At 44.9% G+C, this 13,549-nt stretch overlaps 1 protein-coding gene across 1 annotated transcript in view; it reads right to left on the bottom strand.

Moving 5' to 3' along the window:
• The window catches only part of PLEKHG5 (pleckstrin homology and RhoGEF domain containing G5), a 113,931-nt gene that overhangs the window by 69,938 nt on the left and 30,444 nt on the right, over window positions 1-13,549 (bottom strand). Inside the window, exon 2 of the mRNA XM_035117805.3 lies at window positions 11,276-11,358. Coding sequence (XP_034973696.3) covers window positions 11,276-11,358 — 83 coding nt within the window. The remainder of the gene's footprint in view (window positions 1-11,275; window positions 11,359-13,549) is intronic.

The following is a 13,549-nucleotide window of genomic DNA, read 5'->3' as shown; positions in this document are numbered from 1 at the left end:
TGGGTCTGCATCCTGCTAATTATGAGTTACATTGAGATCAGTGGCTCATGCAAAAACCCTGAGGGCTGAGCTCTTCAAAGGGAGGGTCTTCACACTTCCTCTCTTATACAGTATGCTTTCTGGGACTAGCGAGGGTGACTTCATTTTAAATTCAGAAACAAAAATATACCTCAGCTGCCAGAAGTTCAGGAAGCCAAGCACTGAAAGGACAAAGTGCATTACAATATCATTCATACCTAAAAATAACAAGCAAGATGAACCAAAGCCTACCCTTCCTTCCTCCGTGTCACAGAATAAAGGAGGTTTTGAGATTTGGAATGTGTTACAGATATAGCTTGCTCCCACAGTCACCCTTTTCTCTCCTTTGTTCACTCAGTTTTCATGGAGAATCCAGATGGCACCATTTTCATGTCACTGCAGCCCAGTGGTTTTTTTCAGACCTAATCTGTGCTTCCCCCGCTTTCCCACTCCAATAAAAGACCATGCACAACACCTGCTTATCCATTGCTGTTGATGTGTATTCGGGACTCGTGTGCCTTTTGTTAAAAGCTTTCTGCTTGCAAGTATTGCCTGCTGATCAATAGGGGATTGGAAAGGATTCCAAAAGGATCTCTTCAAACTGGAATGAACAATCACCAAGATGTACAGTGTAAGGAAATGTAAAATGAAGCACATTGAAGTAATAAAACAAAATGAACTCAATTCTTAATTCAAACAAATTGCCTTCCTCAGAAATACCTTAACAGCCCTGGGACTGTTTAAAGGACATGAGATTATCACGGGAGGGGGGGGTTAAAAATTGCACCTGACCCATATTTGGGTGGGGAAAATAGTTTGGTTTTTTTAAGCAAGGGAAATGCATTTACATGGGAATAAATTGGGAAGCTTACTCTCTAAACATATTTTGGTTGATGTAGATAGGGTGTAGCAGAAGGGGGAAGTTGACAAAAATAAGAGAAAAGACAAAATTGTGTTTTGACCATGTTCGTTAAAAACGTTGAAACCGAATAAAATATAATTGAAAAAGCAATTTGGTTGATGCATTGAGCTTTGATCATCCATGAATAAAGGATTATACGTGCTTTACAATGAAGAATAAAGTTTATACTAGAGTAGATCATGTTATTAGACATGTCGGTAAGTCTCTTTTTGGCAAGTTCCACTACAGACTTGCACTCAGCTTATGTACCAGGACAAGTGATTTTGAATTAGCTTCATCGCTAATTTCGCACTTTCACATGGTGTCTGATTGCTGTTAGATAATTTCTTCGCAAAAGAAAAAAAAATAAAACAAGATATTAAAACTTCTCTCTCTCTTTTTTGAGGTTCATGGTTTGGATTTCTAGGACTGGTTGTGACTAGTAGCCATTGACCCATTCTCCCTCCACTGTCAGAGACAGTATGCCTCTCAGTACCACCTGTCGGGAATCCTAAGTGGGAAGAGTTGCTACTGGAGCCTGCTTGTGAGCTTCCCATAGGGGGTATCTGGTTGGCTACTGTGAGAACAGGATGCTGAGCTAGATGCCCAATTGGCCTGGTCTAGCAGGGCTATTCTTATGTTGTTAAACATCATGCCAGATTCTCCCACAATTCCATGGGCCTTGTGATGCCTGAGCTGGGCAGCTCTAAGCAAACCCTGCCACCTGCTGGCAGACTGCGGAATAGTTGTTATCAAAACCATCTCTATACACAACATAGGGCAGGCATCCCCAAACTTCGGCCCTCCAGATGTTCTGGACTACAATTCCCATCATCCCTGACCACTGGTCCTGTTAGCTCGGGATCATGGGAGTTGTAGGCCAAAACATCTGGAGGGCCGCGGTTTGGGGATGCCTGACATAGGGCCTGATGAGGAAGGTCAACTTTTTCAGACCTGCTGGGAGGACAGGGGGGGGGGGAGAGCCATGGGAGTGACTCTTAATCTTGACAGCTGAGAAACAACTGTGCTAGACGTTAACAGACTGTCGAAAGTAAACGGGAGCCAAAACGTTATTTCACAGCAGACACGGATTTCCCCACTGCTTGTTAATTATCCTCTTCCAAGCAGCCTACAAAATTCAGAAGCAATAAAAACCACCACGTAATAATTCATGATGACACAGCAACATAATACAGAGTAAGCTCCACAGAAAAGTCTTCTCAAAAACCATGCCAAACTCTGGTTTTTTAATTTTAAAAAAACCTCCTCTGCAAATAGAAGCATTTTCAAAGCATTCTTAAAGGCATGGATAGCTGCATCAGGAGAGCACGAGACTCCTGTGTTGGGCAAAATATTCCTGCTTTGAAGGGGCTGGACTAGATGACCCTCACAGTCCCTTCCAACTCTACAATTCTATAGGGTGCAGGGGGAGTTGCTGGATTTTCCCCAGGGAGAGAGAATTCCATAGTCAGATCCTCATCGGAATCTGCACCTCATGCATCTATCTTGGCACAGAGTGAAGTTTGGGAGGCAGAGAGATGGAAGCAGCCTTCATCCCAGCCAAAATCTACTTGATGTCCGAGCACCTCCTGTAACCCTCCAACAAGTCCTTCCCCCCCCTCTCCCCCCCCCTCAGTTTCATACACACAGGCGCCAACAGAGAGGCCACAGACTGGGAGTAGGAACCTGTTGTTCCGGGCAGCTGTGGACCACAGAGGCTCTCTGCAGCTTCTTACATAACAGCTCAGAGAAAACTCTTAACCCTAACCCTTCCTGCTGGGAAGGGTGAACGAGGACGAGTCGATGGCCACAAAGGGGCTTTCTGGGATCTACAGAATAGCTTCTTTCCATGGTACTAGTGGCTTTTGCTTAATGGCTTTTGGTGGCTGGTGGCTATCAGCTGCTAAAAAAACCCAGAGCTGCACAAGTATTACCTGCTTTTATGGAGAGGTTGAAGGAAACCATAGACTCATAGGAAGTTGGAAGAGACCTCAAGGGCCAACTGGTTCAACCCCCTGCCATGTAGCTGATGACCATTGATATTGCAGGATGAGCACTTTTAGCCAGTTAATGTTCTTTCATCTTTCTGATGAATTTAAAATTTTGTAATCACGTGTATTTTTATAAACATGAGTTGCAATGAGACATAGTACGTGATGAACAAATGTAAATGATGATGATGATAGACTTTATTCAACTAAGTTTTACTCAAGAGTAGCTCCACTGAAAGCAATTGGACCTAAGTTAGACATGTGCGTTGATTTTAGTGGGTCTACTCTAAGCAGGACCAGCTTTGGCTACAACAACACATAACAACAGGAGGACAAATTTGTGTTTGTCTTGGTGTAAAACAAACTTTCCACATTACAACATTACAGCTTCTTTCAGGCCTTGCCTCCCAGGGTTCCACACTCGCGCACGACACAAATCCAGAGCATTTTAGCATGCACGTGATTTGGGGTGAGCCGTTTCACATCTAGGAGGTAAGCCTGAGATTTTGCAGCTGCCTGGTCAGACACAGCTGGTCTTGGGAGAAGGTGCTTAATGATTTTTTTAAAAAAAGAGTTCCACTACCTGCCTTCTCTCTCTCTCTCTCTCTCTCTCTCTCTCTCTCTCTCTCTCTTCACCACCACGCTCACCTTGTACAGTTGTAAATGAACAAATATTCCTCCAACAACTTCTACTATCCCTCGTCTCCTCTCGTTCACCCCACACTCTGAAATCTGTTGTGCTTCCTCCATCCAATCAGGCCTCAGCTTAAAGTTAGGAGAGCTAATTCACAGCTGTGCAAAAGTCTAGCAAGAGGACTCCAGACAAGAGAGGCATGGCAGTGGGGCTCTAAATATGAAGGTTGCTGCTTCAAATCTCTCTTGCATTAATTTGCCTAATCCATTTTAAGAGGCCACCTGTGCTGTTCTCCCTAAGAACAATTTGTGGCGATGAATCCCATAAGTTAATTATGCCTTGGGCGAAGGCTGAGGTAGGGCAGCTTCTGGATACTGGCAGTCATAGGTCCAGGCACACCGAGTGATTCAAAAAACCAGGGGTCCTGGTAAAGAGGAGATGGTAAAGAGCAGTAACCCAGCTGCGGAGTGAGGGGAGGCAAAGGCAGAAGGGGGAGAAGGAAGGGAAGCAGAGAGAGATGCAGGCAGAAGAAACAGGCTGGAATTGAACTGCAGCTTCTGCCTGAGTCTGTCCCTGGAAAGGGCACAGGGAGAAGCTACAGATCCATTCCAGCCTTTTTCTCCTGCCTGCATCTATCTGCCTCTGTCTCACTGCTTTGCCCCCATCCAAGGTCCCCTCGCCACCTTTTCCTCACACCCATTGAGCGACTTCTCATTGTCTAGGACAGGAAGATGAAGAAACCTTAATCTGTTTCAGTCCATTTAGGTTAGCTCATTATCTGGTTAAAGATAACGCTCATGAAAACTGACTGCATCTTTGTAAATGCCTCATTACAGCAAACACGTCGTATTTTGCGACTCGTTTTAAAAGTTTATATTCTTTAAGCAAAGTTTATTTTTGTTCAAAGATCAATGAATAAAAACAATGTCTTTTAGTGTAGGCATTCAATATATGATTGCCTTCTAAAACGAAAAGTTACCTGGGTACACTGCCTAACAAAATGTGCTGGCAGACAGTTTTTCTATAGGGATATCCACCACAAACTCACATGGATAGACACCCGCACGCCAATTCTAGTGTTTCAAGAGAAACAGCAAACCATCATCTCTCCATCCTCTTTCTCTGAACCACTCATCATTTGATCCTTTATTTGAAAAAATGTACAATTCAAGACGGTTGACAGCCACACAATAAAAATGAGTTTAAAAAACATGACTAAATGTAGCTTTTAAATGATACAATGAAACACCCAAGGCGGACCCCTGAAAATATATACATTCATCCCGTCGGAACAGCTTGCTGAAAGAAGAATGTTTTCCATTGTTTCTGGAAAACTCGTAGAGTGGGCATTTGTCCTATCTCACCAGGGAAACTAGACTCAGGACTGATCCCACCCTGGGATAGGTTTGTATAATCAGTTTCCTCCAAAAACACCTGCAACTGCACTGCCAACAAACCTTCTTGAGTCCCTGTCCCAAAAGGAAGAATTTCGTATTTCTTCCCCATCCCCGTTGATGTATGTACAGAAAAAAGTAATAAAAATGAATTTAAAAAAAAAAAAAAAAAGAAGGCAGGGACCTCTTTCTTGCTAATCTATCCATCTTGACAGCAAGATTGACAGCAAGATTCCGAGACCTTACAGATCAAATATTTAATAAAGAGTGGAATATTTACAGAGGATATCTAAAAGAGCACTGTAATAATCCACATTCTTTGGCAGGCCTGGATTAACTTCTGCATGAAAAAGGAGAACTTTACAAAATTAACACGACTGAACAACCTGTGAGAGATATTAAATGCACAGTTGTAATGTAATTTAGGAACCACAATGGGGGGATTGGAAGTCATGTCGGATTTCGTGACGTGTGAATTCAATCTTCTTCTTTTTTGTAATGAGTGTTGATCTTGGATTGTCTTTTGTTGATCGTTGCATATTGTACTTGTTTTGTACTTGTTTTGTTTTTAAAACCAATAAAGCATTTAAAAAAAATAAAAAATAATAAAAAAAAAAGGAAGAATTTCAGCAACGGGGTGGTAGTTGTTTAATACCAGGGTTGGGTTTCGTCAGGAATGACCACATTATCACCTCCTTCCAAGTGGCAGGCACCACCTGCAAAGATGCGCTCAACACACCCTGGAGATCGAAGGGTTGAGAGGGCACCTGGTTGGGCACAAAGTGGCCCGTTCAGGCCACAAAGACCAGTCCCACAAAACAAGGCTTGATGGAACATTGCAAACCTTACTCGGAGCCACATCAGCCACGGCATCAAGCAGGCTACATGGGTGGGGAACCTTGTCCTCGAACCGTTTGCCAAGCAAATCACAGTGGATCTCCAAGAGGTTGCAGGCTCCGTCCACTGGTGTAGATGTCAGGAGGGCTCAGGCCACCACTAGCCTGGGCAATTACTCAAGGAAGCAGTGGAGGCAACAAAGGAGGCCCTCTGTGCTGGTTTCCCCAGCTAGCCTGAACTCACGTCCAGTCGGGGCTTTCAACACCTACACTCGAGCTATTGTCCAGTCTGTTTCATAGCTACCCAGTATCCCAGGGGCCAAATATGCTCTGGAGAGGGCTCTCAGGAGCAACTATATTCATTCATAGTTTGATACATCCATTATACAATTATCTTATATTCTGAACTTTCCCCACACATCCCTTCATGGGTTCTTGTTTAGTCCTTGTTGACCTGCATTTCCTTAATTACCACCCCTCTTCTGGTTGTTTTTAACTGCTGCTCACATGTCTAACCCTACTTGGAAATTTATCTGGTTATTGTATATCTTTAAATATTATCCAAAGTGTCCCCACGCCTCTCTTATATCTGCCTCATCCTGATTCCTTATCTTTGCAGTCAGCATTGCTAATTCCGCATATTCTGCCAACTTATTCTGCCACTCTTCTTCTGTAGGACTACTTTTGTCCTTCCACCTTGGAGCATAAATTCTTCTGGTTGCTGCCGTTGCGTATAGAAAGAGCACCAAGTACTTTCTTAGGTATTTCGTCCTGTATAATAGGAGCAGTTGTTTACATGGCCCTCAGCATCTCTCAGTTCCACAAGAAGACTAAGGCCTCAGTTGGGCCTAATGTAGAAGCAACCCTGAAGTCCTCTAATTGAAGGTTGCATTTTTAACTGACATTTTAAAATTATTTTCAAGCCGCTTTAAAGCCATCTCACTTGGAGGGACCCAAAGGAAAAGCTGAATAGCAGCAAGAGGGGGGGACGACCCAAGCTTGTGAATGTTCCCTGCCACACTCCAAGTGTTAGTACATTCATCTTAATACTGCTATGGTAAGTAAATTATCACCAGCTTGTTAGTGTAAAAAGTGCACCTATTTAGCATATATTTAAGTTCTGGTCATCAGCGACTCCAATTTTTGCATCTCATGACCATTCAGCACCCATCTTTTCCTTTAACTACATGCCAAAGAAGCAACCAATGAAATAGGCTTAGGGTCCGCAAGACTTTATGTCATCATGAATTTGTTAGTCTTTTAAATAGCTTCTAAAGAGTTTTCCCAAACAGATTATTCTGCTCCAAGGAATTGGAGGTGGAGGGGGGGTGTTGTTGACAATGACGTCACATGTATTAGCCAATAGGCTCCTACTGCTGCCGTAAAAACTAGATGTTGAAATCGGTACTCACTTCCCTTTTCAAGAAAAGGAATGGGCGTTTTTCCAGGTTCAATTTTAACCAACCTGAAACGGAAGTTTGTTCAAAGACTTGGTAGTAGCAGCGGCAAGGGTGGTGGCGGGGGGAGGGGGGAGGGTGGACACCACATATTCAACCTCAGGGACTGAATGAAGTCCATGGAGCATCCCCCTTTGTGGATAATCCTCAAGACACACACACACACCCAGAAAATAAACTCATCTCAATAGCAAAAAAAAAAAAAATGCTCCCCATAGCAGCAAAACATCCAAAGAGATAATGAAGGTTTAGGAAATGGGGGGGGGGGAGGTCCAGGAATATGGGTTGACTACCATTAGCAAGCACTTACCTTCACTTCAAGATAGCCCCAGAGATAAACCCAGGTGGCATTAGGGGGGGACGGGACCCCAAAGGGATTTCTTTTTCCTGCCCAGACTTCAGTCCCAAAGAAAAGTAAGGGAAGCTATCCCAGAGGAGAGAGAATGAGTAAGCAAGTCAGCTACTCCACAGATGGGGGAGAGGGGAATGATGAGAGGCTCTAAATCCATCGCAGCTTTACATTAACAAGCAATTAGGCTAAGAGGACAAGGCAGAGAGCGGGAGATTCTGCAGGGCTAGTTTGCACGCAGACACACAAATTATAACCTGGGAGTGGAAGCAGGGGCAGCCCATCTGTGCTTTTGGCAACAGCACAGCCCAAGCTGGACCCTAAGGCTGGCTTAGTGAGTGAGGGGTTCACACATTCCAGAAAGGCAGACTCAGATTAGGCCCAACAGGGCTCTGCAGCCTAATATGTGATGTCAAAACAACACTCAGGTGCTTCAAGAAAGCTGCCTGCTTTTTCTTCTTTTTTTCAGATCACATCTATTTTTATTCATTTATATGCCCATCCTCAAGCCTTACTTTACACACACACACACACAAACCAGTTGCAGAACTGTCCCAGAGATAGGTAGAAGGCATATTGATGGCGTCACAGGTGCTAGCCAATTGGTCCTGTCCACTTCTAGCTTCCTCCTGCCCCCAGTCCAAACCAAGCTGCAGAACAACAGTGGTGCCATTTCCCACCCACCCCCTCCAGAGCTCAAGTCAGAAGACCAAAAAAAAAGCAAAGTCTGAGTTGAATTAAAGGATGGCCCCAGAACTGATTCTTCCCCACCCTGCCCATCTGAAGAAAAACCCACGAAATTTTTCTTCACCTTAATTGTCAGGTTGGACTGAAGTGGCATGATAGAAGTTTATAGAATTATGCACAGCATGGAGGAAGCCTCTAGAGAAAAGTTTTTTCTCCCTCTCTAATAACACCGGAACTCGAACTTATTCATGCAGCACAAAGTTAAACTACGAAACTCACTCCCGCAGGAGGCAGTGATGGCTTTGAAAGAAGATTAGACAAATTCACAGAGGAGAAGGCCATTGGTGGCTACTAGCCAGGATGGCTATGCTCTGCCTCCACGGTCAAAGGCAGCAATGCTTCTGTATGCCAGTTGCTGGAAAACTTGGGGGGGGGGAGAGCACCTGAAGGTTTCCCGCAAGCATCTGATTGGCTCCTGCAAGAACACGATGCTGGGATAGATGCCCTGATCCAACAGGCTTTCTTCTTATGTTCTTAATTTATTTTAGTGGTGCTAGTCAGCCTGCCTACTTCCCTCCCTCCCTCCCTCCCCACCTGTTCAACCTGCAACCTTGTAAACAAGCTGAGGCTGCCTTGCACCCCACATTCTCAAGGAAACTGACCCTTCCTCCTCCAACTCCTCACACACAGATCATGTTGCTGGGCTCCTTTCCTACTCCTGAGCAGCAGAGAACAGGGGGAGCAGCTCCAGCGAATCGTTGTGAATTGAAAGCAAAGCGGAGGAGGGAGAACAGCTGTCCTCTCTCTCTCTCTCTCTCTCTCTCTCTCTCTCTCTCTCTCTCTCTCTCTCTCTCTCTCTCTCTCTCTCTCTCTCTTCAATCTTCTTGTTGGAATGGCAACGCACTGATCCTTTAGTGGGGGGGGAGAGAGCTGAGCATTTCTCCAGCTGCTGAGGCTTTTTGAGGCTGCCACTCTGTCTGGAAAAGTCTTTGCGGTTTGTTAGCAGGGAGGGGAAAGGCGGTGAGGTAAGGGGGAGATCCGAGGAAGGGCGGAGAGGCAGAAAGAGCAGAGGGGAAGGGAAGGACAGAGCCAAACATCGGGCCCGAATGGCTCCATCTCCTCCCTGCTGCTGGCATCTTTTCGTGATGGCCTGCGCAAGCCGCACCATCAGCCACACACATGAAGGGGCACAAAGGAACTTGGGGTACCCACATTCAGTTCTAAAACCCAGCTGGGAAAAAGCAGCCGGGTTCTTATTTTCTTTACCCCTTACCCTTCTCTCTCTCACACACACACGTGTTAAATATTCTGGTTAGTCCCTATGGTAGGTATTAAGCTTCTTTAAAAAAAAAATCAATAAAGCGTGCACGTTTAGGATAAATTCACACATGTAACAATAAGCAGCTCCCGCCACTTTTTTGGGACTCGCGTCGTTTTTAGTTCTCGAAGTCAGGCATTGGGCAAAACTTTTCAGATGGGCTGGCAGCCAATTAAAGAAGAGTGTGATATACCCGCTCCATCCTCCCCCAGTCCGGACATCAATGTGTTGAATGATGCCAGCACCAGGCAGTGATGATGTGGAGCAGATTGAGTGGCCAGGAGTGGCAGGCGGGGAGCACTCAATATATTGGCACCATGCGGCAGATGTAGGGACGGAAGGTGGGCGAGAGGGGAATCTTGATGCTGGGCTGCCACTTGGGGTCTCATCCACTTACTCCGGTTACCGCGTGTAATGATAGAGCTTGCAATTTGTTGGCATGCCTTTACTGTTAAGGGCTTGGCAGTTTAAGGACTTGCCCTGGAGTCACATGACCTCGGCAGTTCCTTAGGTCTTGTTTCAGTTCTAGCAGAACCTCTGAGTGTCCCTATTTTCCAGGGACGCCCGATTTAGAGAAGCCGTTCCAGTTTCTGATTTGATCCCGGAATATTCTACTTTTCCTTAGGATGTCCCTATTTTCATTGGAGAAATGTTGGAGGGTATGGTCTTAGAGCATGGGTAGGTAAACTAAGGCCCGGGGGCCGGATCCGGCACAATCGCCTTCTAAATCCGGCCTGCGTGTTTTTACATGAGTAGAATGTGTGCTTTTATTTAAAATGCATCTCTAGGTTATTTGTGGGGCATAGGAATTCATTCATTTTCTCTCTCCAAAATATAGGTCTGAGGGACAGTGGACTGGCCCCCTGCTGAAAAAGTTTGCTGACCCCTGTCTTAGAGGCTCCTCTGAATAAAGCTTCTTTTATAAAAATGACTCCTCATTGCAGGTGCTTGTTACACAGTGGATTAGAGGCTCGCTGTGTCTGGATCCCTATGGCCCTGTCTGCACTATGCCTTGAAAGCAGCATCATACCACTTTAAACAGTCATGGTTTCCCCCAAAGAATTCTGGGAACTGAAGTTTGTTGGGGATGCTGAGAGCTGTTAGGAGGCCCTTTATTTCACTCCCAGAACACCCTGTGAAGGGGAACTGATTGTTAAACCACTCTGGAAATTGCACCTCTGTTGTGGGGGAAAGAGGTCTCCTAACAACTCTCAACAACATTAACAAACAAACTACAGCTCCTGGGATTCTTTGAGGGAAGCCACGACTGTTTACAAAGTTGTATAGCATACCTTCCAACATGTTGACTCCAGAAATTGGGGTGTGCATCTTCCTGGCCCTGCTCACATGACCTGCATGAGATCACAGAGCCCAAAAACGTGTGTCTGGGGTGTGCGCAGCACCCCAAAAATGGGATGTCCCGATTTAACGGGGGCAGTTGACAGGAATGGCAAAGCACCGCTTATTGTGCAGATGGAGCCTGTCGCAGCCTAATGCCAACAACTGATTCTGTTTTTGTGACCTCATCCTCCTTGGCTTGGTTAACTGAGCCCCACAGCCTTTGGATTTCTCAGATCAAGGCACTTGGGAGGAAACGGTGGCCTTTGTGGCAACTTCCTCAAGATCTAAGAATATCCCCTTTCCCAGAAGCCCCCTGAATACAAACACATGCAAAATCATAATACAGTACCTTTGCGGCTCGCCGCTTCTCCACGCAGTTGGGATTTTGGCAGTACGATACTTTCTCCTTCTCCTCCGTCACGGTCCGCTCATCTGGAAGAGAAAGCGTTCAAAAGTTTGCTTTAAAAAAAAGAAGAAGAAAAAGAAGGCAGCAGGTCAGGAGCAAACAGCTTCACAGCGCCTAGCTTGCAAAACTTCAGATCGATAGCCAGCTTGTGGTCCTAATGGGGGACCTGCTAGACTCAGTGGCCAAATTTTTTTAAAAGGAGTGGTTTGTAGGCAAAGGAAAGGCTTAGTGATCACAGGAGCAGATCGGGACTCAAGCAACTCAAGCACAGGCCCACGACACACATTTTGCATCTGCTATAGATGCAAAATTTAGGTTCTGAGCAAATGAAGAGGGCGGGTGGATGGTCACTGTCATTGCACTTTGCTTAAAAGTAAACAGGAACCCTCTAGCAGCACCCTTGCGGAGAGGAGAGCAAGGAGTCTTGACTTTTTTATTTTAAAAAAAATGTGCCTGCATCTAATCTTGCCTCTTTCTAAAATTTATTTCTTGCAGTGTGTTCCTCTTTCTGTAAATCTACCAAAGGATAAAAATAAAATAAAATTGGGATGAAGGGGTTTTCTCAGGATGGTGGAGGACAAGTGTGCTGTATCCCACTGGTCTTGTGGGGGGTGGCATTTGCCCTTCTTCAAATAGGAAATGCTCTGTGGTGGGGACAACAAAAAATAGGGGGTCTAGGAGAGTCAGTTGTGGGGCAGTGAGAAATGTCCCTGTTTTCATCTGAGGAAAGTTGGAGGGTATGCAATTGTGAAGCTCAGGTCAAAAAGGCAGAAAAGACCTGCAGTTCCCTTTCGGGTATAAGTAAGATAGGCAAGATATTCCGGGATTTTTAATTATTTTTTTTAAACACCATGCAACTCATTGCTGCCACAGAGTTCAGCCTACCAGGCCTGACATGATGGGAACTCTGGCAAACACCCCAACACGTGTTCATCCCCAGTGGCCACGTTGCAGGAGCCGCCTGTCGGTCCTTCTGCCAAAGGATGTCTGTTCAACTTAATAACCCACAGCGCAACTCATTTAATAAGTCATTTTTTCCCTGTTGCAATTCAATAAGTTCAAGGCCCACAGACACAGCTCTCCCCCGCTATTCCTATTTTATATCCCCCAGTAACCTGGTGATGGAGATTAGGCTGAGAGTTAGTGACTGCTCCAAAGTCTCCCAGGAAGCTTCAAGACTGATTGGGGATTTGAACCCAAAGCTTCTCTGGCCCTTGATCAACAAGCATGAGGCTCTTTTATATGTAGGAATCAGGGGCGGGGGGGGGTTGAGAAGCATTTGATCATGCAATGGTCCATTTGCACTCTGTTTTAATGTTTTGCTGTTTTAACTGTTTTAAAATGTTTTGCTTTTATTTTTAATGGCATCAGAGATATGTTTGCTGCCCTTTGTGAAATGTAGGACTGGGGGATATATTGATACATCATCCAAAACTGGTTTGAAGTCCATATCATGATAACAATTTCATCATTTTTGAGCTGGCTATATGTATTTCAAATAATGATGTGTGTGTGTGTGTGCGTGCCATGCAAAAATTGCAGTGTGGGAAAAACCATGAAGCCAGCCGATGCCTCTACTGAGCTCCATCCTTATTTCAGACATCGTGATGTCGTTGTACAGTATCTTGGTTTTCAAACATAATCTGTTCTGGAAGACCATTTGAATTCCGAAACATTCAAAAACTGAAAGCTAGTAAGGAAGCCTCAATATGGAAAACTCAATATGGAAGCTGCATGGCATGTTCAACTTCCAAGGCAAGTTCGAAAACTGAATTATTTACTTCCAGGTTTACAGCATTTGAAAACCAAAATGTCCGTCAACAGAGATGTTCAAAAACCAAGGTAGCACTGTATATTGGTATATTGCAATGTTTAGCTGGTGTTCTATTGCAATGTTGTGAAAACCAGATATCACCCAACAGCCAACACTAGTGAGCAGTAAATAAAAATGTAGAACAGTTTTAACTTGTGAGCCATAGCTAGCGTGGAACAAGCACCTTCCCCCATTCTGGGACAGACTGATACTTAGGGCAAAGCAAAGTGCACTCTGCATGTGCTTTGGAGGCTCTTGTTATTCTTGCGTGGCTTGACCGATTCTAGGCCCAGCACAAGTTGCAGGGTTAATCACTGTTAAGTGCTGGCTCACATCAAGTCCTGAAGTTACTTGTCTGTCTGTCAGCTGCACTGCAAAGAAATGAGCCACGTGCTGTAAAAAAG

The sequence above is a fragment of the Zootoca vivipara genome, chromosome 6, assembly GCF_965207765.1.
Source record: "Zootoca vivipara chromosome 6, rZooViv2.hap1.1, whole genome shotgun sequence".
In the NCBI taxonomy this organism is placed as follows: Eukaryota; Metazoa; Chordata; class Lepidosauria; order Squamata; family Lacertidae; genus Zootoca; species Zootoca vivipara.
This window is presented reverse-complemented; position numbering and strand designations above follow the sequence as displayed.